The 27,596-nt window shown below is 39.1% G+C and overlaps 1 protein-coding gene across 23 annotated transcripts in view; it reads right to left on the bottom strand.

The window, feature by feature from the left end:
* Window positions 1–27,596, bottom strand: part of RIMS1 (regulating synaptic membrane exocytosis 1) — a 492,346-nt gene that overhangs the window by 211,002 nt on the left and 253,748 nt on the right. For all 23 annotated transcript variants that reach the window (XM_021937444.2, XM_009205504.4, XM_031667173.1 and 20 more), the window contains exons 5-6: window positions 12,792–13,132; window positions 9,564–10,429 (exon numbers count right to left, since the gene is read on the bottom strand). In XM_021937444.2, the coding sequence (XP_021793136.2) occupies window positions 9,564–10,429; window positions 12,792–13,132 (1,207 nt within the window). The remainder of the gene's footprint in view (window positions 1–9,563; window positions 10,430–12,791; window positions 13,133–27,596) is intronic.

Below are 27,596 nucleotides of genomic sequence, written 5' to 3'. Positions count from 1 at the left end.
AAATTTGAATGCAATTGGAATAACTAGATACTCAGATGGCAGGAGCCAAGGGCAGCACTCAACCGTCAAAGACAAGGTAGGCATAGCTACCATAATGGACAGCAGAGGCAAAGCAGCAATCAGAATAGCCTGACTCATGTAGATCTCTGGCATTGGCTAATTAATCACAGTGTTCCTAGAAGTGAAATTGATAGGACGCCTAATGCATTATTACTTAATTTGTATAAGCAGAAAACTTCCAGGTTGAGTGGACAAAAGACTAATTTGAATTATTAAAACAGAGAATCATGGCCCCTCAATCAACTTCCAGACCTGAGACAGTTTATAGACCCAGAACCCATTGAATGAAGGGGAAGTTGGGTCCTCTTGAGAAAGGACCCCACTACATTATCGACAAATTTATGCTGTTACTCTTTCTCCCACCCTTCCCCAAGGAGACCTCCAGCCTTTTACCAGGGTAACTGTGCACTGGAGGAAGGAAAAAATGATCAGACATTTCAGGAACTACTGGACACTGGCTCTGAGCTAACACTGATTCCAGGGAACACAACATATCATTGTGGTCCTCCAGTTTAAGCAGGGGCTCATGGAGGTCAGGTAATTATTGGAGTTTTAGCTCAAGTCCAACTTACAGTGGGTCCAGTGGGTCCCCGGACACATCCTGTGGCCATCTCCCCAGTACCAGAATGCATAATTGGCATAGACATACTTAGCAGCTGGCAGAACCCCCATATTGGCTCCGTGACTGGTAGGGTGAGGGCTACTATGGTGGGAAAGGACAAATGAAAGCCACTAGAGCTGCCTCTACCTAGAAAAATAGTAAATCAAAACCAATATCACATCCCTGGAGTGACTGAAGAGATTAGTGCCATCATCAAGGACTTGAAAGACGCAGGGGTGGTGATTCCCACCACATTCCCGTTCAACTCTCCTGTTTGGCCTGTGCAGAAGACAGATGGATCTTGGAGAATGACAGCGAATTATCATAAGCTTAACCAAGTGGTGGCGACTCCAATTGCAGCTGTTATACCAAATGCGGTTTGATCGTTTGAACAAATTAACACATCTCCTGATACTTGGTATGCAGCCAATGATATGGCAAATCCTTTTTTTCTCCATTCTTGTCCATAAGGCCCACCAAAAGCAATATGCCTTCAGCTGGCAAGGTCAGCAATATACCTTTACTGTTCTACCTCAGCGGTATATCAACTCTCTGGCTTTGTGTCATAATCCTGTTCTGAGAGAGCTTGATTGCTTTTCCCTTTCACAAGGTATCACATTACATCGATGACATTATGCTGACTGGATCCTGTGAGCATGAAGTAGCAAACACACTGGACTTACTGATGAAACATTTGTGTGCCAGAGGATAGGAAATAAATTCGACTAAACTTCAGGGACCTTCCACCTCAGTAAAATTTCTAGGGGTCCAGTGGTGTGGGGATTGTCGAGATACTCCCTCTAAGGAAGGTAAAGGATAAGTTGCTGCATTTGGCCCCTTCTACAACCAAGAAAGCAGCATAACACCAAATGGGCCTATTTGGATTTTGGAGGTAACACATTCCTCATTTGCGCGTGTTACTCTGGCCCATCTATCAAGTGACCCAAAAGGCTGCTAGTTTTGAGTGGGGTCCAGAGTAGGAGAAGACTCTACAACAGGTCCAGACTGCTGTGCAAGCTGCTCTGCCACTTGGTCCATATAACCCAGCAGATCCAGTGGTGCCTGAGGTGTCAGTGGCAGACAGAGATGCTGTTTGGAGCCTTTGGCAGGCACCCATAGGTGAATCCTAGGATTTTGGAGAAAGGACCTGCCATCTTCTGCAGATAACTACTCTCCTTTTGAGAGATGGCTCTTGACCTGTTACTAGGCTTTAGTGGAAACTGAATGTTTGACCATGGGTCAAGTTACCATGCAACCTGAACTGCCTATCATGAAATGGGTACTTTCTGACCCATCTAGCCATAAACTGGGGTGTGCACAGCAGCATTCCATCATCAAATGGAAGTGGTATATACGTGATCGGGCTCAAGCAGGTCCTGAAGGCACCAGTAAGTTACATGAGGAAGTGGCTCAAATGCCCATGCCCATCATCTCCACTCCTGCCAGCCTGCCTTCTTTCCCACAGCGTGCACTGATGGTCTCATTGGGAGTTTCCTATAATCAGTTGACAGAGGAAGAGGAGACTAGGGCCTGGTTCACAGATGGTTCTGCACCATATGCAGGCACCACCTGAAAGCGGGCAGCTGCAGCACTACAGCCCCTTCCTTTTTAAATTTTTATTTATTTATGTATTTTTTGAAACAGAGTTTTACTCTTGTTGCCAAGGCTGGAGTGCAATGGCATGATTTGGGCTCACAGCAACCTCTGCCTCACAGGTTCAAATGATTCTCCTGCCTCAGCCTCCCAAGTAGCTGGGCTTATAGGCATGCACCACCATGCCCGGCTAATCTTGTATTTTTAGTAGAGATGGGGTTTCTCCATGTTAGTCAGGCTGGTCTTGAATTCTTGACCTCAGGTGATCCGCCTTTCTCGGCCTTGCAAAGTGCTAGGATTACAGGCATGAGCCAGCACCCCTAGTCCCTCTACACCCCCTTTCTAGGACATCCCTGAAGGACAGCAGTGAAGGGAAATCTTCCCAGTGGGCAGAACTTTGACAAATGTACCTGGTTGTGCACTCTGCATGGAAGGAGTAATGGCCAGATGTGTGAACACATACTGATTCACAGGCTGTGGCCAATGGTTTGGCTGGATGGTCAGGGACTTGGAAGAAGCATGACTGGAAAAATGGTGAAAAAGAAATCTGGGGAAGAGGTATGTGGATGGACCTCTGTGAGTGGTCAAAAACTGAAGATATTTGTATCCCATATGAGTTTTCACCAATGAGTGACCTCCACAGAGTAGGATTTTAATAATCAAGTGGATAGGATGACTTGTTCTGTGGACAACACACAACCTCTTTTCCCAGCCACCCCTGGCATCGCCCAATGGGCCCGTGAACAAAGTGGCCACGGTGGCAAGAACAGAGGTTACGCGAGGGTTCAGCAAAATGGACTTCCACTCACAAGGCTGACCTGGCTATGGCCTCTGCTGAGTGCCCAATTTGCCAACAGCAGAGATCAACACTGAGCCCTTAATATGGCACCATTCTTTGGGGTGATCAGCCAGCTACTTGGTGGCAGGTTGATTACACTTGACCTCTTCCATCATGGAAAGGGCAGTGGTTTGCCCCCACTGGAACAGACACTTACTCCAAATATGGCCTTGCCTATCCTGCATGCAATGCTTCTGCCAAGACTATCATCCATGGACTTTTGGAATGCCTTATCTACCGTCATGGTATTCCACACAGCATTGCCTCTGATGAAGGCACTCACTTTACGGCTAAAGAAGTGCAGCAGTGGGCTCATGCTCACAAAATTCACTGGTCTTACCATGTTACCCATCATCCTGAAGCAGCTGGATTGACAGAACAGTGGAATGGCCTTTTGAAGTCACAATGACATCACCAACTAGGTGACAATACTTTGCAGGGCTGGGGAAAAGTTCTCCAGAGGGCTGTGTATGCTCTGAATCAGCGTCCAATATATGGTACTCTTTCTCTCATAGCCAGGATTCACAGGTTCAGGTATCAAGAGGTGGAAGTGGAAGTGGCACCACTCACCATCATCCCTAGAAACCCACTAGCAAAAGTTTTGCTTCCCATTCCCACAACATTAAGCTCTGCTGCTCTAAAGGTCTTAGTTCCAGAGAAAGGAACCTGTCACCAGGAGACACAACGATTCCATTAAACTGTAAGTTAATATTGCTACCTGGCCACTTTGGGGTCCTCCTACCTTTAAGTCAACAGGCCAAGAAGGGAATTGTAGTGTTGGCTTGGGTGAATGACCTGGACTATCAAGATGAAATCAGTCTACTACTCCACAATGGAGGTAAGGAAGGGTATGCATGGAATACAGGAGATCCCTTACAGGAGATCCCTTAGGGTATCTCTTAGTATTGCCATGCCCTGTGATTGAGGTAAATGGAAAACTACAACAGCACAATCCAGGCAGGACTATAAATGGCCCAAACCCTTCAGGAATAAAGGTTTGGGTGACTCTACCAGGTAAAAAAAAAACACAAACTGCTGAAGTGCTTGCTGAAGACAAAGGAAATAAAGAATGGGTAGTAGAAGTAGGTAGTCATCAATTCCAGCTGTGGCCACGTGACCATGTGCAGAAACAAGAACTGTAATTATCATAAGCATTTCTTCCTTATTTTGTTAAGAACATATTTGTGCATGTATACACTTGTACTAAGAAAATATCTTCACCTTATTTCCTTCTTCCTTTATCATGTGACATAAGATTTATTGACTTCATATCAGCATTTAAGTGTTGTTAACTTCATGTAATAGCATTTGGGTCGGGGACTGGTACTTTCTGGTTGTACAAACAATAGTTGTATTATGTTAGGCATAATTATGACCTTATTATTGTCTTTATTTGAAGATGATGTATGATTTCAGGAGATGTGTACGAGTTCAAGTTGACAAGCGGTGGACTTGTGATGGTTAATACTGTCAACTTGATTGGATTGAAGGATGCAAAGTACTGTTCCTGGGTGTGTCTGTGAGGGTGTTGCCAAAGGAGATTAACATTTGAGTCGGTGGACTGGTAAAGGCAAACCCACACTCAACCTGGGCAGGAACAATCTCATCAGTTCCCAGCACGGCCACAATAAAAGCAGGGAGAAGAACATGAAAAGGCTAGACTGGCTTAACCTTTCAGTCTTCCATCTGTGTGAGATGCTTCCTGCCCTCCAACATCAGACTCCAAGTTCTTCAGCTTTGGGGCTCAGACTGGCTTCCTTGCTCTTCAGCTTGCAGACAACCTATGGTGGGACCTCACCTTGTGACCATGTGAGTCAATACTTCTTAATAAACTCCCCTTTATATATACATCTATCCTATAGTTCTGTCCCTCTAGAGAACCCTCATACACATATCAATCTCCATCAAGAGATTTCTGGGCCCGGCGCAATGGCTCCCACCTGTAATCCTAGCACTTTGGGAGGCCGAGGTGGGCGGATCATGAGGTCAGGAGATCGAAATGATCCTGGCCAACATGGTGAAACCCCGTCTCTACTAAAAATACAAAAATTAGCTGGGTGTGATGGCACGCACCTATAGTCCCAAATACTTGGGAGGCAGAGGCAGGAGAATCACTTGAACTCGGGAAATGGAGGTTGCAGGGAGGCAGAGGTTGCAGTGAGCCAACATCACATCACTGCACTCCAGCCTGGTGACAGAGCTAGACTGTCTCAAAAAATAAATAAATAAATAAAAAGTATCTGGACACAAATTAAGTATATCTACATTTTTATTATTTAACACCTACTTTATTACTTCAGGGAAAACATATGTGTTCATAAAACAATATTAAGGCACAAAAGGCAGTCAAGAGAGTCTACTCGCCATCTGACTTTTTACAAGCCCATAAATAATATGCAACTTATAAAGAGAAGTCATTGGAAGGTGAGCTGACTGATCCCATATTTTAAATTGGGTTGCAGCAACAATAACAGAATGAGCTTTCCCTCTCTCCCTCCCTCCCTCTCTTCCTCTCTTTCTCTCTTGATGGAGTCTTGCTCTGTCGTCCAGGCTGGAGTGCAGTGGCACAATCTCGGCTCACCACAACTGCCACCTCACGGGTTCAAGCAATTATCCTGTGTCAGCCTCCCAAGTAGCCTACAGGCACATACCACCACACCCGCCTAATCTGTTGTATTTTAGTAGAGATGGGGTTTCACCGTGTTGCCCAGGCTGGTCTCGAACTCCTGGGCTCAGGCAATCCGCCCACCTTGGCCTCCCAAAGTGCTGGAATTACAGGCGAGAGTCACTGCGCCCAGCCAGAATGAGTTTTAATTGTTCCTATATATAGTATAAGATTGTATTGATACATATATATGGGGGGATACATATATACATGCAGTTTTGACATAGAATAAGGAAGCGAAGTAATTCTTAAATTATAATGTTTTGTATATAATTTATTATGCAATTTGGCAATTATAAAGAAAGCCCAAAACTGCAAACAGTCCCCCTAAATACAAAAACATTAAGAAACACTAAAAGACTCCAACACTTCTACAAGGATGATGACCAGCACCATTGAATTTAGGACTGTGGCCACTTTAAATCTGAGTGAACAGAAGCAAAATGAGGAGAATCTTCAAAATAAGCACATAATTTTAATATTGCATTGAAACATTTTCTATATAAGCACTATCTAATGGAACTTTTTGTGATAATCATTCTTGAGCACCAGGCGTTTTGGCTAGTTCTTCAGAAGAAGGGGAGTTTTAAGTTCATTTTATTTAATTTAAATAGCTACATGGGGCTACAGTATTATACAATGAAAATTCAGACTATTATACAATATTCCCACAAGTTTTAGAGTAAGAACTTTTTACCTCAAAGTTACTACCCAGAACACCATACATAACACCTTGCTTGATACAATACTTGTGAAGTACAGTTGATGCTTGAACAACACAGGGGTTAGGGTTTGACCCCTAAGTAGTCACAAATCTGAGTAAAACTTTTGACTCCAGAAAACCTTAACTACTAACAGCCTACTGTTGACCGTTTAATTGAGACTAAACAGTCAATTAACACAAATGTTGTATGTTACACGTATCATATACTCTATTCTTACAATAAAGTAAGTGACAGAAAAGTTATTAAGGAAATCATAAGGAAGAGAAAATATATTTACTAGTCATTAAGTAAAAGTGGATCATCAAAAACGTCTTCATCCTAAAGGTCTTCATCCTCATCGTCTTCACATTGAGGAGGAGGAGGAGAAAGAGCCTTGCTGTCTCTGGATGTCAGAGGCAGAAGTGGAGGAGATGGGAGGGGAAGCAAAAGAGGCAGGCACACCTGGTGTAACTTTATGGCAATGCATGGTAATTTCTGCCTGACATTTTTGCTTTTTTGTTTCTCTAAAAATGTTTCTGTATGGTACCAACATTTTCTCCACCATTTGCTTTAGTGTCATTGTCTCTATCATAGAAGGATCCACGTAGTAAAAGAAGTCAAAAGGAGTCTTGAATAACCGGAACCTCTACCAGACTGTCTAATGTCAACCTGTTTTCCAGCACTGCTTCTTTTACATCTTCTTCCTCACTGTCTGTCATTGGTTAAGAAGCACTCATCTATCAAGTTATCTTCCGCTAATCCCTCCGGTGTGGTGTCTATTAACTCTGGAATCTATATTTAGAAACTTTTCACTCCATACCTTTTTTTTCCATCATATCCACAATCTCTTTCATGATTTCCTTGATTTGCCTATGAAGTCATGCACAACATCTGATACAGTTCTCTTTAGAAGGAATGAATTGTTTTGGGCCTGACGGCTTTCATTTTTTTTTCTATAACAACGATGGCATCTTCAATGGTGTAATCCTTCCAGATTTTCATGATATTCTATTTATCGGGGTTCTCTTCCATAGCGTTACAATCTTGTCCATACAGTATTATGTGAAATGAGCCTTTAAGGTCCAGAAGCCAAACTGGAATCTTTGTGTTTGGAGGCAAGTACACCACTTCAACACCTTTTGTGTTGAACTCATGGGGTTTTGGGTAGCTAGAGACATTGTTCAATATAACAATAACTTTGAAAGACAGTCCCTTTACTAGCTAAGTACTTCCTGACTTCAAGGACAAAACATCCATGTATGTAGTCCAGGAAAAGAACTCTTGTCTAGGCCTTCTTGTACAACAAAAAGGCTGGCAGTTGGTGTTTATTTTTTCCCTTCAACACTCAGAGGGTTAACAACATTATATACAGAGGCAGCCCTTACTGCATTTGCACAAAACAGTATAGCTAGCCTATCCCTTCCTGCCTCAAATACTAGTGCTTCCTTCTCTTCCTTACTACTCAATGTTCTTTATGGCACTTTTTTTTTTTTTTTTCCCCTCCAGAATAAAGCACTTTGCATTAAAACCTTGTTCAGGCACATATACTTGCTCCTCGATAATTTTCTTAATGGCATCTAGAACTCATCTCTGCTGGTCCATAGAAGCTGCTTCTACTTTTGATATTTTTTGAAAGCCAAACCTCTTCCTTAAATGATCAAGCCATCCTTTTCTGGCATTACATTCTCTAGCTGTAGGTCCTTCACTATCCTTCTGCTTTGTCATATAATGACTTTGCTTTTTCTTAATATTAGGGTCTATAGATACACATTTCTTATAGCAATCCTGCACCCACAGAAAAGCTGCATTTTTAAGGCGAGATCAAAGTTTTTCACACAAAGTGCAAGGGTTTTGCTCCTGCTGGCGTAGCTGCAGCAACAGTGTCACAAATTTCTTTTTCAACAGTGGTTCTTACACTGGATGAATTTATCTTGAAATGGTGGGCAACTGCAGCTGCAGACCTCAATCTGCGGTACCCATCAAGCAATTCAACTTTTTCCTGTAATGTCATAACGTTGCTTCTTGGGAGCACTTCTAGTGTCACTAATGACACTCTGTATGGGTCTCATGGTATTACTCAAGGTTAATGGTATCATACTAAACATCACAAAAACTATGTGAGAACCACAAGATACCACGCAATTTCCTGGAGAAAGAAACTGCTCACAGGGGGATGATAAGCATCACAGGGCATTTTAAAGTGGTGCGCGCAACAGTAACGCTCACTGGAAGAGGCTAAGAAATTATTACAGTAATACAGTATGCACTACAGTTAACTTCGCGCAGCTATGATTTAACACCGCATGTTTACATGTTTACATTTCTTTCCACTGCAAATGGCACCATGTATAGTCTATAAGTGTGTAAGTTTTTATTAATTTTAACTTTTTATAATAGATTCATGTATATTTTATGGTAGTAAATGATAAAACAGACTATTATCTATATATATTGCATGCATTCCTGATATACCTAACTTTTTCTTATTTTCTTAAAGTATTTCCAGGCTACCTGGTGCGTCCACAAATTTTTTAAATTGCTGCAATTCTCAAAAAAAAAAAAAAAAAATCCAGTATATTCATTGAAAAACCATCCACGTATAAGTGGGCTCATGCAGTTCAAATCTGTGTTGTTCAAGAATAAGCTGTAATCTGTTCACAAATTGTGAGAAAAGATTAATTTGAAGTTTGAAAAAAAAAAACCTACCTTTGCAACTGGAGTATTACATAACTGATGTGATTTTTAAAAATATCTACTTCCTTTATAAGGCATAATTTTCATTTTCTGGCAAACAAATTGTTTTTCACAGAATAATAAATCCACTCTAAAATAATATCTTAAAAATATTAGACTGCATACCAAATTTACCAGAATGACAGGACACAAAATCACCAAGAACTTTTGTAGCCTCAACTTGGAGGTTGTTGTGTTTTAAAATCCCACGAATCAATCAATAAAATTAAATTAATAAACATAAGACTGGCGGTAAGGCTATCTCATCTGTGAGCATTCCCAGCCTCACTGCGGAACCCTGCACCTCGCCAAGCACACGGGCCTCTGCACTTGGCTGAGGTCCCCGCACGGCCGGCGCCGCCCCCTTACCTTTCTCGCTGACGCTCTCGCTCTCCAGCTCCACGTCCTCGCAGCTGGTGTACTCGGGCGTCGACACGCCCTCCTCCTCAGAGCTGCTCACCGACATCTGCCGCTTCTTTCCGCCCCTCTTGGACCGGTGCGGCTTGGGCGGGGACGGCCGCACCGACTCGGACTGGTCTGAGCTCAGAGAGTCGTTCCGCAGCATGGTCTCCACCTTCTCGCGCTTGGCCTTCCGCATGAGGACCGCCGAGCTGGGGTCCAGGCGGCTCTGCTTCCTGAGGGGCTCCTGGGCTTTGAGCTCCGTGGCTTCTGCGGGAACCGGCCCATGCCTGGGCGCCGGCGGGCTGTGGTTCGTTAGCTGCTTGGCGCCCGGCGCCCTGGTCTCCGCAGTCCTCTCAGCCGAATAGGCCCGCGGCGAGTCCGGCGGCGAGGCCCTGGCCGCCGCCGGCGCGCGTTTGCCGACCTTGCCCTCCGGCAGCGCCGCGCCCGCCTCGGTGCGCGGGAGCGCCACGTCGCTGTGGCGACGCTCGTGCCTCGCGCGGGACACCCGGGCGTGCATGCGCATCTGCTGCTCCTCAGGCGGCGGTTTCACCGGGTACCGAGCCAGGTTCGGGTCGCTGCGGTACCTGGTCTGATATTCCTCCTCCTTTCTTTGCTTTTCCTCATCCGCCGCTTTGCCCTCATCCCGTTTTTCCGGCGTGTCTGGGTAATCCTGTGATCGCCCTTTCTCAAGCCTTCGGCTTTCCCGCCTTTCTTTACGTTCGCGTTCTTCGACGGCCCCCTCCCCGGGCTGCGCTGAGGTCTTTGGCACGCGTTTCCGCTCGCTCTTTAGGGCTCCTTTGCCATTCTGCTCGGAAAGCCCTGGGGTCTTCTTTCTATGGTATACAAAGAAACGTCAAGGAGAGCAATTTATAAACTTATAGACATAAAAAACGTGTTTTCTTTTCATTCCAGTCTTAAATCATTTCAGTTAAAATAATTAGTTATAGGGATTTGGATCTGAAGGTGGAACTGTAAAGGTGTTGGAATTTTACAATGTGTAAGGGATCTAATGGGAACACGTACTAATTACTACCAAATAGAGTTTTCATGAGTGTGATGATTGTACTACATTTAGCAGCTCACTGAAGCGTCGTTGCTCTTGTTAGAAGTTTACATTGAATCAATTTACTTTTCTTGAAACGTTGATAAAACTTACCTTGCAGGGTTCATGTGAGGATTAGAGACACCATCTGTGAAGATGTTTTATGAAAGTGTAGAGTGTCATGCAAATGGAAGCAGTTCTCCAGTGTCTGATTCTTTGTTCTACTAATTATACTTTTTCTCATCTCTGCCTTTAATTTTCTGTTTCTGACTCCTTGACAGTGTACAAACTATGGTCAAGAATTCTTCAGTAATTTAAAACAAATAAACAGTGTCTCTTTCAATCTTGCTTCTCCCTGAAGTTGGCCAGCTCTTTACACCGGCCACCTCTCTTCCTGCTCCTGTACCTCCCAATTCCTCATCGCTTTCCTATGAATTTATATCATTAGTAAAATTATTCCTACCTATCAATCTTCAAATTTTAACTAAAAAGTCAGAACAAAAAGTCTCTATTCAGCCCTCGTTCTTGAAATTTTTGTAGTTTTTCACTATATGTCAAAAACAGAACTCTTTTCTTTAGAAACTTTACAGCTCCAAATTCTCTATCTTATTTAAAGATATCATCTTCCAACCAGTTCCAAACTGCATCTTCAGTATTTTTGTCTCTTCTTCTCCCACAACAATTTGTCACCAAATGCTATTAATTCTACCTTCCCCGAGATATCTCTGGTGTCCTTTCTATCCTTTCTCCAAATAGCTTAGTTACACTCATTCTCTCGTACTGCCCTCTTATATGCTGTGTAGCTCCCCTGCAACTCCTGAGTACCTTATAAAGCTTAATTCAGAAGTCACTTCCTTTTTCCTAGGGCTCTCAAAATACTATACGTATTGCCTAGCTTTGATCAAATTAGCATCCTGGTTAATCGCCTAGGTGTCTTTCTTCCCTAGGATAGTGTGTGGTCTCTTCCCTAGGATTTGTCAGAAAAGCGACCATGTATGTTCTAATCATCTTTATACCCTCTGGTTCCTGGCACAGTGTTTATCTGTAGTAAATACACAATGACTGCTGGCTTGAATAATAGCTACATTCACTGAAAGTCTACCATGTGCCAGCTTGGGAAGAACACATGTTCTCTTTTAATACCTGCCACAACCCTGCAAGTGAGTTTTTACTGACTATTGTGGCAGAGCCAGGACTAGAATCCAGACCTCTTTAACTTTGAAGTCCTTGATCTTTTACTGTATGGGCTTTGCTTGAAAAGGGGTTCAAAAGCTTTCCTTGGAGCCTCCTTTCTCCAAGTAATGGTTACACATATAAAAATAACAAGCCCAGTCTAGGTCCTAACAAAAGTCCTGGTCCCCAAACCATGAGCCTCGTGAGCCTGTCTTCCTTGTCAACACTTTTTCCCAGTGCATAGCTTCATGTTTGCCCATGAATACATTTTTGAATGAATGAATCAATCAAAGTAAATAATCTGATCATATTAGTCTCTGTTTAAATATTCAGTGGTTTCCCTTTCGCCTACAATAAAAGCTATAAAATGTAACCTGTCCCTTCACTACCTCACTAGCCTTTTCTCCCCAACATTCCCTCTGCTACTTGCACTGTAGCCAGCAGCTATCCTTTAGGAAACCCTCACCTTGGGCTTGTTCCCTCAGGCCATGTGCCTGTGCAGATACCTGGAGCACCCATCCTACCCTTCTCCTGGTTAATTCCAAAGTCACTCTTTAGAGCTCAGCATAAAAGAAATGTCCTTAAAGAAGGTTTCTCTGATGTGTCCACATACTTTCTGATAGGTCAGATTCCCCCATCACATGCTCTCAGAGCACTTTTAATTAAAGGGCTAGGTTTATAAGTGAAACATGATCTAAGAGCTGTTCTGAGTTCACCGTTGGAAGTTGGTAGCTCAGCTGGGTGACTTAGTTCGTGTTTACGTCTGTGCTTGATATGAAAGAAAAGCTTTCAACAAAGGTCTCCTAAGGAGTACATTCTAGAGATAGACAACACCCCTCAGGCCTGTTGTTTTTCCATGTGGGATCTGAGAATTAGTACTTCCACATATTCCTTCCATTAATAGAAGTTAAATTCTTGAAAACGCGTTTGCTCTCCTAGCAAAATCTTGCCTTTTGCTTACAGGGTGAAAGAACTATTACCTCTCTCTAGGAGGTTCACTTCTAGACCTGGATGAAGCCTGCTTCTGTTCAGGCCCCAAGGCTTGCTGTGAGGGCTCAGCCCCTTTGCTCCTGTCTGGTGGTGCGCTGGGAGGAGCAGTGTCCTGGGAGGAGGCAGCTGCTGTGCTCAGGGGTGTCTGAGACCGCGATCGCTCTTGGAGTCGTGCTTTCTTTTCTCTTGGTACCTCAGAGCCAGCACCTGTAGCTGTATCACTCAGGGTTCCATCCTGACTTGTCTGTTGAGGGCCACTTCCAAAGAACCATGCCCCAGATTTGGTTAAGATTTCTTGTTGCTTTCGACATAAATTGCATACCCACATAACCTATTTGAAGAAGAAAGAACAATATAAATTTTTATGCCCTCTTGGAAATAATTTTTCAGTATCTTAAAATGTAAGGAAAAAAGAACAGTATTCATTTTCATATTTATCCTTGCAAATTTCTTGAGAAAATGGTCCTCCCACAAGTCATAGTCAAATATATGAATGCCTAGACAGGGACTTGTCTGAGGCTAGAGAACCTCTGGGCAGCCAGAATAGAGTTTTTTCCTCAGCATTTCTAATTTGATGATTCTGTTTTTCCTTTTACCATATATCTGTCATATTTTTTATAATTGACTCTGGAGTATTAGCAAAAATGTTCCAAGCAAGGTAGTTAACTGGTTAGAAAAATGTTACCAGGAAATAAAAGAAAAAAGAAAAATGTTACCCAGAACTACAGAATCAATATGTATATACAGTACTTGCAAGTATTTTTAAAAAGCCTGTCTTTTCAAAAATCACCCACAATTAAAGGCAATATTAAAAATATTCATATAGAAGAAACAAACATAAAAAAGTAGGCCCACAAAAAAGGTCAATCTGTATATTTTCTCTAGTTTCTTAGCAATAAACTAACCTTAAGCTTATTTATGCTATAAAATATAATTTTCCATGCACATATTTACTAAAGCAATAAATGTGACTCTGAGTTTATTCATATGTGACCACTCCAATGTAATGTTTCCCAAGGAGAGCTATTTGGGAACCATCATTTAGCAACATATCCACTGATAAATTATAAGATGTAGCACCACTTAAAATAAACCTATATATCCGTTCTCCATTTGATGACCTTTAAAATGAATGTAATAATGAGGACGATTGTTGTAATAAAAAATAATAATAGCAGCAATGACTAGCTGTCACGGGGCAAAGATAGGTGCTAAGAGCCCCATGAGCCATCTTTTCAAATATCCTCAGTACCTCTGTTTCTTTGTGCTGTGATTTTACATCGCTGCCTCAGTTGCATGCCTCCAAAGGCACTTCAGGTGTTTTGTGTTTGTTTGTACGTCAGGAACTACCTCCACAGGAAAAGCTAATTACCAAACTCTAGGCTTCCTTTTCACAAATACTGACTCAATCCACAAGTACTCAAAAATATTGTATCAGGATGAATAAATCGTAGATACATTAATTGAGAAGCAACAGAAAATAGTAAAAGAAGCATTGTTTAGTAGGTCAAATGAAGAAAATGAACTACTGAAAATATTCAGATAAATAGGGAAAAGCTGTAACTATAGCCATAGAATAAGATGAAGCTAAAATAAGAAAAAGACAGGAAAAAAACTAATACATTTTTTTAAAAGGAAAATACTGCAGATGAATTAAGAACTGCTTTCCAGGCAAGAAAACTCAAATGGATTATAGGAAAAATTAAGACTGAAGAGAAATAATTGCTATAAAAAATTTAAAATTCATGAAGGTTAATTGATTTATTTAGACTCCCAGTCATAAAATGAAGTGTACTAGGTTCAAAAAAGCAGTTAGGTATAACATCTACACAAAGCATAATAACCAGTGTTACGGATTTCTCATCTACCAAGATGTCAAACAAGATGAACAATTCATTGCATAAGCCTATATCAAAATAAGGGGTTTATGGAAAGCAACTTGAATTTAAGTGCCAGCCAAATAAGGGTATATTTTACAAAATCTATTACTGAGATGGTCCCTCAGAAGTCCTGATTGTTTGAACATGGACATATCAAGGATAACATTAAAAGGTGCAATACTCCAGGGCCAGGACCTTCATGAACAGTCAGTGACACTGAGTCTCTTCTGCCCAGAACCCTGAGTGGGGACAGGGGACATGTGTGCGGCAGGAAGGTGGTTGTTGTTGTTGTTGTTGTTGTTTTTGTCTCTTTAGCTGACAAGACTGTGATAAGTTTGAAATCCTGTAATTCATGAAGATTGGTATGAAATTTTGACTATTTTACATCAAATAAATATTTCTTAGACTAATAATAAGCAACTTATTACTCATCATTTAAAGTAGGTTCTTTTCAGCCAGGTGTGGTGGCTGACGCCTGCAATCCCAGCACTTTGGGAGGCTGAGGGGAGCAGATCACCTGAGGTCAAGAGTTCGAGACCAGCCAGGCCAACAACATGGTGAAATCTCGTCTCTACTAAAAATACAAAAATTAGCCTGGTGTGGTGGCACACGCCTGTAATCCCAGCTACTCAGGAGGCTTAGGCAGGAGAATCACTTGAACCCAGAAGGCAGAGATTGCAATGAGCCGAGATCCCACCATTGTCCTCCAGCCCGGGTGATAGAGTGACACTCTATCTCAAAAGAAATAATAAGAAATAAAATAAAGTAGGTTCTTTACTACAGAAATATCAAGGTATACTTAGGATAAATATGCAGTTTTTAAAAAACCATTCAGAAAACACAAATTTACAATTACAAAGTTTCTAAAATTGAATAAAGCCAAATAAAGAAGCCCAAAGGAGCACAATAATACTGATAGAAGGGTAAAGGATACTCTTCATTTTACATCTGAATATTTTCTAGAAATCATTATCACAATCTTATTTTGATTGCTTCACATTTGTAAACGTTACAAAAAATGGGTCAATGAGAACTAACTGCCAGATTTGGGTATGTTCCAGATTTTGAATATGTGCAGAATTGCTACCAGATCAATTAAAAGAAACACAATTTATTATTATTAAGTTGAATTTTACAATTTAATTTCACTTCCTGTTTATTCAAAAGGTTACATTAGTGACTTTGTCAAAACAGCATAGGCATTTTAAATAATATTATTAAAATACTGTGTATTCATTTAAGTCTGTGATGCTTCATTAGTTTTTTTCTATTTTTAACATTTACTAAAATATTGTATAATTCCAAACTTTTCCTATGTCTTATTTCCTTGTATACCACACTTTTAAATTTGTATTTTTAAATTAACTATGAGTGTAGTCAATCCATCCTCCAAATTGAAACTAAAATTAACCATAACAATGTTAAAATATTTATTTTTATTAAAATATCACCTCCCAGTCTATTTGCAGTTCTAAAAATTAATCATACCACAAATTTTACAAATAAAAAATAAATTGCTCATATGAGTTATAAAGAAAAATATATAAGATTACAATAGAATATTGTCATACATTTCAGCACAGTTAATACCAAACATTGCAGACCTCTATAATACATTTTTTGAAGTCAGTATTAAGTATTATATTTGCCTGAAGCTATAGATAATACAGGAGTGCGGTAGGGAGACATTTTTAACAATTTTTTTTTAAGAAAGAGTTTAAGACACAACTTTGTCTACAAAAAAATGCTATTTATTTAAAGCACACAAACACACCTTTTAGAAATTGCACTATGGAGGATTATACCCTGATTAAATACCCTGGGATATGTTCCAAACTAATCTAAAGTAGGCCTGTGCAATAACTGATCTTAACAATTTACAGATTTTAAGCAATCACATACAAACTTGATTCAAATACTATTGTGAAGTTACATGACTTTTGAAACACCATGCCACATATCAGAAAATATGAAGGATTGAAAATTGTATTCTGACTTTTTGCTGTAACTGCATTTTTAATTGTCTTTTCCTCTTAATTCTTAAGCAGTACACTAAACTATTTTATAAAACCCACAGGAATTTTTTACCCAGAGAAATAAAAATTGCAACACTTTCTGCTATACATATACAGAAAATTCCATAGATAAAACCACAAGTTTGGCAGAAAAACTAAAAAGGTATTCGAGTGGAAGAAATATTGAAATATTTACAGAGCTGGAGACACAGAACAAAAGAAATGTATTTCTTGATTTATTCTTGATGATATTACTAAGGTGATTCATGACAAGGTCCAGGATAATTTTTTTTTTTTTTTTTTGGGATGGAGTTTCACTCCTGTTGCCCAAGCTGCAGTGCAGTGTCATGATCTCATCTCATTGCAACCTCCACCTCCCAGGTTCAAGCGATTCTCTTGCCCCAGCCTACTGAGTAGCTGATTACAGCTGTCCACCACCACCCCGGCAAGTTTTTGTATTTTTAGTAGAGACAGGGTTTCACCATGTTGGCCAGGCTGGTCTCAAATTCCTGACCTCAGGTGATCCACCCTCCTCAGCCTCCCAAAGTGCTGGAATAACAGGTGCGAGCCACTGCACCCAACCCAGAATTCTTATATTAACACAAATGTCTTCCTTATAAGAATCCATCTGAGGTATTTAGTATTATAACATAAAGAATAAATATAAGCATGAAGGTTTAAAAAAAGACAGAGATTGTGATTCAATTTTCATTTGATATTTTTACAGATAAATGTTAAGATCGATTTTCAACTAATATAGGATGTTTTTAAAAATTATTATGCTACCATTTTGAAAAACATGAAAAAGAAGATGAGATACTCAATTGCAGTTGCTGCATTTTCTGAATACTTTTACTCATTTTCCTTACTTTCTCTATTCAATAAGTACTCACTCTAGCAGAAACTAGGGACAAAATTATCAAGGCAATATTTCAACTTTGTTGATAAAAGTAGATGAGATGGTAGAAAACAGTAGATGTCAGAATAAATGAGAATGAGTTCCTTTTGGTTCTGGTAGTGTGAATGTGTATGTGGGTGGGAATGGGTGGGGGTATGTGGGTATGTTCTCTTAGTCTTTTTTTGTTGTTATTGCTATTTCATAAATTTATTTCCCTTTGGAAGTTCATAAAATATGTGGTTTTATGAAAGACAAAAATATGATATAGAATGTTTCTTTTTAATGAGTAAATCACATCCAATACCACTGTCTTACTATTAGCATTTTAATATAATTTTCTATGCAAATTTAAAATAACTGAGATTCCACTGTAACTCTATATCCTATTTATATATTTAATATTATAGCACAAGTATTTCTACTTGTGCTATAGTGATTCTAAACTTTTCTAAAGAATTTTAATATCTACAAAATATTCTATAGAGATGGAATATCACTTACCTAGCCCTTAAACTGCTTATAACCTTTCACATTAACACTGAACTCTGCAGTGAAAAGTGTGTTGATCAAACTTTTTTTCATATTTATGGTCTTTTTTTTAGGATACATTGGAAAAAATCAAATTATTTGGTAAAATTTTAGAACATATTTAAAGCTCCTCTCTTATAATCACTGTGTGGTAATAGCTGGGGCTCTCTGTATAATTTGCAAAATAGCTTCCCAAAAGGGGTGCTAAATTGTACCCAAAAGTGACAATATCAATTCTGCACTTTAAAATCTAATGACTTAATAATGCCCCTAACCCTATACTCTTACAAATGTTTCAAATTTGAAATAATATAGTGAGATTCATTTAGATAATACAATCATAAGCCACACAGCAAAAAGGAACCTCAAGGAAGGGAGATAACAATGAATTTCTAGAAGCTGCTAAGTGTATGCATGGAAAAGAGTGGTAAGTGAAACAAAATGGAGGAAGCTGTAGCTCAAATCACAGATGGAGGAGGGCCGTAACCAAGAATGGAGCTGATCTTCTCTGCAGAACCCACGAGAAGATCTAGGTTAGATGGCAGATACTATGGCAGGAGAGAAGTGAGAAATAGAATTAAAACAGATAACTATTTGTCTTTTTTTTTTTTAAGTTTATTTTCCATATGCAGAATGACCACTTTCTCACAAATCTGAAACAGACAGGTGTTGCTGACCTGCAAAGAGCCTTTCTCATTCTGGCAGGTAGATTTTCTCTATCCTAATGGCTGGTTCTCCAGTTGTTCACTCAAAAACACCTCCCACATATGCATACACAAACACACACCCCAATCATCCATTCTCATGCCTCGTTTTTGTTTATTCCCCTATATATGGCTAATCAAGGAACACTAAACTATTAAAATAAAAACTATAACATTGAAGAGAAAGGCTAAAATCAACATAGATAAGAATTAATGTTAGAAGAGTAAGAGATAATTCCAGGAAATACCTTAAAGAAACCTTAAAATAACCTCTACTTAGTGTTCAGATGTCAAAATTAAAAGAGCTTTTAAAATTAATGGTAAAATTATCTCAATAAAAGAAGGATTTAATGTTGCGGGAAGTCAGGGACCCCTAACGGAGGGACCAGCTGAAGCCACGGCAGAAGAACATAAACTGTGAAGATTTCATGGACATTTATTAGTTCCCCAAATTAATACTTTCATAATTTCTTATGCCTGTCTTTAGTGCAATCTCTGAACATAAATTGCGAAGATTTCATGGACACTTATCACTTCCCCAATCAATACCCCTGTGATTTCCTATGCCTGTCTTTACTTTAATCTCTTAATGCTGTCATCTTCTTCGTAAACTGAGGAGGATGTGTGTCACCTCAGGACCCTGTGATGATTGCATCAACTGCACAAATTGTTTGTAGAGCATGTGTGTTTGAACAATATGAAATCTAGGCATCTTGAAAAAAGAATAGGAAACAGCAATGTTCAGGGAACACCAGAGATAAGACTTCTGGCCGCGGTGACACGGACAGAACAGAGCCATATTTCTCCTCTTTCAAAAGCAAATAGGAGAAATATCGCTGAATTCTTTTTCTCAGCAAGGAACATTCCTGAGAAAGAGAATGCACCCTGAGGGTAGGTTTACAGACGGCCCCCTTAAGGCGTGCCATCTTTTATGGTCGAAGCCAAACGCATGAAATAAGCCCCGGTCTCCTATAGCACTCCCAGGCTTATTAGGAGGAGGAGAATTCCCACCTAATAAATTTTGGTCAGACAGGTTGTCTGCTCTCAAACCCTGTTTCCTGATAAGATGTTATCAATGACAATGCATGCCTGAAACTTCATTAGCAATTTTAATTTCTCCCCATCCTGTGGTCCTATGATCTCACCCTGCCTCCACTTGCTTTGTGATATTTTATTACCTTGTGAAGTATGTGATCTCTGTGACCCACACCCTATTCATGCACTCCCTCCCCTTTTGAAAATCGCTAATAAAAACTTGCTGGTTTTACGGCTCAGGAAACATCACGGATCCTGCTGACACGTGATGTCTACCCCGGACCCCCAGCTTTAAATTTCTCTCTCTTGTACTCTTTCCCTTTATTTCTCAAACCAGCCAAGACACCTAGGAAATATAAAAGAACCCACATAACCATCGGCAGTGGGTTCTCCCAATAATTTAAAAGAAAGGATGTATGAAAAACCAAGAGATAAAACACATGAGATAAAATGTTAGAGAGATAAAACATGAAATAAAAAACATGAGATAAAATAAGAGTTCTAGAAAAAAAAGAACAAAATATGGAGGGGAATAAAGTTGCAAAAATAATAGAAGACAAATTCCCAGAATGGACAAGTCATTGCATATTAACACAATGAATGGAAAAAGAAACTACCAAGATAAAAATCATTATGAAATTTCCACATAACAAAGCTAAAGAAAATATACTAAAAGTTTCCAGAAAGCAAAGGCTGGGTCCTAGAGAAAGGAATAGGAAATAGAATGGTATCAGAATTCCCATCAACAATACTGGATGTTTGAAGACAAGGGAGAAATACTATCAATAGTCTTTGGGAAAATGATAGGGGTCCTGAAATTTTATATATAGGTAAACCATCAAGTATAAGGCAGTTTAAGAAATTATCAGAATTTGGAAGAACTTGGAAAATTTACCACTCACATATCCTTGTTAGCAAAACAAAGTCTACCAAGAAAGAGGAAATCCAGGAAGCAAATGGTTTTCACAGAAGAGCAAGTGTTAAGGGACGTCCCAGGATGAAGAGCCCTTTTTGAAACCCTAGAGAGAAATTTCGAGCAGGAGAATGGACTCTAGAATGAGGATTCTGGGAGCAAAAATTAAATAAACCAGAAGACAACAGCAACAACACAAAGGCAAATTGATCAAATGCATAGTGCGATTTTGAACACAAAACAAATGAAACAAAAACTTCATAGGATAAAGGAATTAGCTAAAGGGAGGACTCATTTGTATTTGAAGCTAAGAACATTTCCCATCAAGTAGGACAGTGGTCATGATATCCGACCCATAAAATAAGAAGCATAATCTGAATTCGCTGCTTGGCTCTATGGTTAATAATAATTGTGTTAAGCTGCAGAAGTTAACCATAGAAGAAACAAAATAGAGATTCTGGGTGGAAGGACAGAGGAGTGTCCAAATGACATCTCTGTGCTTCGGTATCTTCCTTTATTTTTATATGTCATTGCAATACTATATGAGCTGTGAAGAGTTGATTAGTCCAAATATAAATGCTTAATAGTGCCTTGTCGCTCATGAATAGAAAAAGTTCGGGAAGAATAGTCAAAAGACTTTTGCTCTTTATTATAAGCCTTCTATTTCATCTTTTATCCACATATACACAGTTACATAGTTATATGTAGTATTACATATACACTTATCTTTTAACATATTCATAATATGATAAAAAATATATTTTTTGGATCATTTACCATTTATTGATTACTTTATCATTTTTTATTCATTTAAGTTGTACCATTAAGGTAAACATTTTGTTTAGAATATTTTCCATGTTTGTTAGCATGTAAACTAATCAGGTTTTTGTGTATTTATCAATTAAATTCATAGGATTTCTTACCATTTTTAATTGATTTATTAACTCCTTGATACAGTTTTTTTTTTTTTTAATTTTGTTACTTGCCATATTGGTTACTTTCTGTTATCATAAAGATGATTTTCATTTTATATCATCTATTATTCTCTTCCTTTGCAATCCTTCTGTTGTACTTTAGCTCAGAAAGTGCTTTCATAAATATTCACTTTTATTTTCATTGACTATTTATATGGTTGAACATTTTACATTGTCTTTCTTGATCTCTCAGAATCTATTTTGAGGTATAACAAGTGTTAGGGAACTACACTGATTTCTTTTCATAGATAACCGTCTCAACATGTTTACTGAAGGATACTTCATTTCACTATTAACCTGCAAAGAACAGTGATCTCTAGAGTTAAACTGCCTAGGTTCTCATCTCAGGTCCATCTGTCAATCCACTTACTTGCAATTTGCTCAAGCCAACTTTCATATCCTCCCAAAGATTCATTGCCATCATCTCTAGACAGGGGGTAATAATAGTTTTTATCTCACTGAGTTATTTTGAGAATTAAATGAGATAATACATCTAAATTGCTTAGCATAGTTCCTGAAATATAGGAAGCAAGTATTATCAGCATTATAATGGTTATTTTATCATTATCCAAAAGGTTCGGGGCGACTATCAGATTCATACAATATCTTAATGAAAATTATTTCTTCCCATGGAGGGGTGTGTGTGTATATATATATATACACATGTATGTATTACATATATGTATTTATTGTATATATTATATATGTATGTATATGTATTATATAAAAATATATGTATTATATACATAAATTCAATAATATGAATTACATTATTTAAAGTCTCTACATTTTAAAGTTGATTTTACACACTATCTAATGGTCTGTCACTCACTTCTCTTGTTTCTGTAAATGACTAAAATTTTTATGACATTGATTCTGTGTAGGTAATGGCAGGTAAAAGGCAGCAATGAATACTGAATCATGGTTAAGGAGCAGCCCTTGGAAGTAGAATATATGGGCCTGAATCCTTATTTGCTGACATTCTCATTATCCCACCTAGGACAGATTATATCATCTCTCTGTGCTTCAGTATTGTCATTTATAAAGCAGGGAGAATAATAATAATGATTTCATAGACTCTATGTTAGGACTGAGTTATACAAAACCATGTTTGACACATAGTAAATATTCAATAATATTTTTATTAGCATCATACAACATTTATTGCTGATGTGTCTTCAAACTGCAGGTAAATAAATATTATTTTATTTTGCAATATAAAGTGCTACACTCAGTACATATTTTTGATTTCAACAAATATTTTAGGTGCCTGTTATGTGTTAGGCATTGTTTTAGGTGCTAGGGATGCAGCACTGAAAAAAATAGACAAAAATTCTCCTCAAGGAGTTTATGTTCTAGTGAAAAAAGACAGACAGAAACAAAACATAATGGTAGGCCCGGCGCTGTGGCTCATCCCAGCACTTTGGGAGGCTGAGGTGGGTGGACCATGAGGTCAGGAGTTCGAGACCAGCCTGGCCAACATAGTGAAACCCCATCTCTACTAAAAATACAAAAAATTAGCCAGGTGTGGTGGTGGGCACCTGTAATCCCAGCTACTCAGGAGGCTAAGGCCGGATCATTGCTTGAACCTGGGAGGTGGAGGTTGCAGTGAGCCAAGATCACACCACTGCATGCCAGCCTGGGCAACAGTGTAAGACTCTGACTCAAAAAAAGACCCAAAAAACCATGAAAAACCCATAATGGTAAACATATGTGGTATTATAGATGGTGATAAGTACTGAGGAATAAATGCAAAAGAAAAAGGCATTGGGCACTCCGAGTGGTGGTAGAATACAATATAAAATTGGCTAGTCAAAGAAAACTTCACTGAGAAAGTGATACTTGAGTAAGAGTAAGCTATGCAGGTATCTGGAGGAAAGCATCTCAGGCTGTAAAAGCAACAAATAAAAAGGACTTTGTGGAGCTTATACCTGGTGGTTTCAAAGCACAGGTGCAGCCGAGTAAGTGAAGGTTCAGGTCGTATAAGATGTGTTCAGTAGAGTAAGGAGTCAGACCCAGTAGGTCTTTGTGGACTATAGCAATGACTTTGACTTTTATGATGAGTAATGAGGAGCCATTGGAAGATTCTGAGCAGAGAAGTCATCTCATATATCTTTTGTTTTTGAGACAGGGTCTCACTCTGTCACATAGGCTGGAGTGCAGTGGCACCATCACAGCTCACTGCAGTCTCAACCTCCTTGGCTTAGGTGATCCACCCGCCTCTGCCTCCCAAGTAGCTGAGACTACAGGCAGGCACCACCATGCTCAGCTAATTTTTGTGGTTTTTTTGTTTGTTTGTTTGTTTGTGTTTTTTGGTAGAGACAGGCTTTCGCCATGTTGCCCAGGCTGGTCTTGAACTCCTGAGCTCAAGCAATCTGCCCGCCTTGGCCTCCGAAAGTGCTGCAATTAGAGGCATGTGCCACCATGCCCAGATATAACTTGGCTTTTAATAGGATCTCTTTGGTTGTTGATTGAGAATAAAATATAGGGAATCAATTATGGAATATTTGTGACTTGAATTCTATTACTGCAATTTTTGCTCTCCTTTAGCTCATCTTTACCAGATGTGTTCTCTCATTCCTTTAGTTTATCTTTTTGTGTTACTTTGTTGGAGGTGTTACCTCTGATACACAAGGCTGAAATGTATTTTGGATCCAACTGATAATTTTTGTGTTATGATAGCACCTGAATATGCAGCAATTCCTACTTCCCTGTCTTATCTCAGGTCCTCCATTCATCAAAAGTAAATGCATAGACTCATGCACTGAATTTCATTTTCTGCTGATTGAGGACCTCGCTTATCATTGACTCCTTTATTTTCCTTAGTCTTCAATCTCATCTTCTCTACTACTCCTTTCCTCTTGGCATATAACCACAAAAGTACACAAAATAATCAAGACTTTTCTTCCAGTAATAACAAATTGAGCCTCCTCTTTCTCGTCACTTTTTTCATTATCCTCCTTAAAACTAAGCCACTTGTTAAAGTAACCTAAACTCATAGCCTCTCAACTTTCTCACACCTCATTTAATCCCACCATCTTGAAATCTGACTCATCCCTACAATTACACTTTTCCTCCAAGGACATTAGTGATCCCTTCCATAGTGCCAATTCTACTTAGCGCAACTTTTTAACTCTCCTCTTAATAAGCTCTTTGAGTATTTGTAATTCCTAACCACCCCTCATTTTTAGTTTCTAAAATTCAGTGACAATTTTCTTTTCTGGTCTTCTTCCTATTTGTGTCACCTCATATTCCTGGCTAAAATCTTCCTTCTTTACTCTTTTATTAAATGTTGATGTTACACAGGACTCAATTCTTGCTCTTCTACATTTGTTACTTAAATAGGCTTCATGAAAGATGTGAAGTTTTCCAAACATTTTGATTTCAAGCCCTGTGAAAAAATATTTTTGAGAAGGCTTATACAATAAATATTTGTGTAATGCATTATGCATGCATGCCTATTAGAATAACACTGCATTTGCATTATAAAACATGCAGAAGTAGAAATTAAAATAAGATAAAAATATCAATAGTATATCAATTTTATCTTGTACCCAAAAAGAATAGCTTGCACTATAAACTGCTGATTCTAAAATCATAATTTCTAGCTCAGACACCTTTACAAATATCCAAATCCATTTATCTTCTTATTTACTATATATGGCCACTTAAATGTTACACAGGAGCCTCAAACTTAAAATATACAAAACAGCAATGATTATGCTTCTCAAAAACTTTCTTGTCCAGTACTTCTTGTTTTAGTTAACAGTACCACCATCTGCAGAGTAACTCGATATGTTGATCAAAAATTGATCTTAGCCTACTGTTGTTACAGTAGACAGACATGAGCAGGGCAGGAGAGGGCTCCCCGCCACCACCAGGAATGTCAGGCGACTATCAGATGATGGTCGGGCAAAGTTGTTAATTGTCTCTCTAAAATAATAATTGATCTCAGCCGGCAGCAGGAAAAGGCAGTCTCCCAATAAAAAAAAAAACAAAAAACAAAAAACAAAACAAAAAAAACCCTGAAACTAGTGATCAGCAGCTTCCCAGTAAGATCTCAGGAGTTCGGTGAGTGGGCTCAAGCACGTGCACTGTGAGACAAAATGACAGAGTTTAACTGGTATATGACCTTCCTCTAGGAATGCTAGACTGGTAAAGGAAGAAAAACTCAAGTGAGCATTGCATATAATTCCAGTAAACACACTGTGCATGCTCCCCTCCCAAGTGTTAGCATGCCACTGCACATGTGGACAGCTCACCCCAAACAAATAATCAGGAAAGAAGGGACGCAAGACCTTAGAAGTATGCCAACATATAAAACCCCAGTCCAAACGTCAAACCGTGCATTCGATCTCACAAGTCACTTTCTTGATCCTCTTCCAAGTATACTTTCCTTTCATTTCTGCTCCAACACTTTTAAATAAACTTTCACTCTTGCTATAAAACTTGCCTTAGTCTCTTCATCTGCCTTATGCCTTTCACTCAAATTCTTTCATCTAAGAAGGCAAGAATTGAGGTTGCTGCACACTCATAAGGATTTGCCACTGCTAACACCCTCTCCCCAATCCTTCATCAAATCTTCTTAATTCTGATTCTGGAGCATAATGACTCAAATTTATTCCCTCATGTCTATCCCCATTGTACTGCCTTATTTGGGCCATCATCTCTAACAGCAAGTATTGCCATAACTAATATCCTAATTGATGTTTTTGCCTTTTTTATTGCTCCTGCAATAAATTATCCATACCATTTCCAGATCTTTCAAAATTTTAAATTGCCAAAAATCACATAAAGAGGAAAATAATAAATATTAGAGTGAATATAAATGAAATATAAACTGAAAACCAATAAAACCTAGAGAAAATCAATGTACCCAGAAATTTGCTCGCTAAAGGGATTAATAAAATTGATAAACATCCCACAGCACTGGTCAAGAAAAATAACAGAAAATATGATTACCCAAAGAAAGGACAGCACTACAGAGCCTAGAATTATTAAAAATACAAATAAGAGAATATTATGAACAACTGTATGTCAATAAATTCAGTAACATGAATAGAAAAATTTCTCAAAAACTCGAACTACAACAACTGACACAAAAAAGAAATAGAAAACCTGAATAGTCCTTTAGCTATTAAAGAAGTTGAGTTAATAATTGAAAGCCAATTTTTTTTTTTTTTTTTTTTTTTTTTTTTGAGACGGAGTCTCGCTGTGTCGCCCAGGCTGGAGTGCAGTGGCGCGATCTCGGCTCACTGCAAGCTCCGCCTCCCGGGTTCACGCCATTCTCCCGCCTCAGCCTCCGAGTAGCTGGGACTACAGGCGCCCGCCACCACGCCCGGCTAGTTTTTTGTATTTTTAGTAGAGACGGGGTTTCACCATGTTAGCCAGGATGGTCTCGATCTCCTGACCTCGTGATCCACCCGCCTCGGCCTCCCAAAGTGCTGGGATTACAGGCTTGAGCCACCGCGCCCGGCCGAAAGCCAATTTATAATGAAAATGCCAGAACAAAATATCTTCACTGGCAAATTCCTTAAAACCTATTTAAAGAGCAAATGATATCAATCTTACATGAAGTTTAATATTTAAAAAGAGTGAGGAGAACCATGCTCACTTCTGAACTCACTGTATCAGATCAGCTTAGCCTTAATACTAAAGTCCTGACACAACAAACTTTGAAAATGATTAAAAATTAAAAACCAATGTCTCTCAAACAGGGAAGCAAAAACATTTAAGAAAAAAATTATCAAACCTAATACAGTACTATATAACCACATAAAAACATTATTACGAAGTGAGATTTATCCTAGCAATGCAAAATATATATATACACACACATATGCAAAAT

Source organism: Papio anubis, chromosome 6 (assembly GCF_008728515.1).
Source record: "Papio anubis isolate 15944 chromosome 6, Panubis1.0, whole genome shotgun sequence".
NCBI classification, from domain to species: Eukaryota; Metazoa; Chordata; class Mammalia; order Primates; family Cercopithecidae; genus Papio; species Papio anubis.
This window is presented reverse-complemented; position numbering and strand designations above follow the sequence as displayed.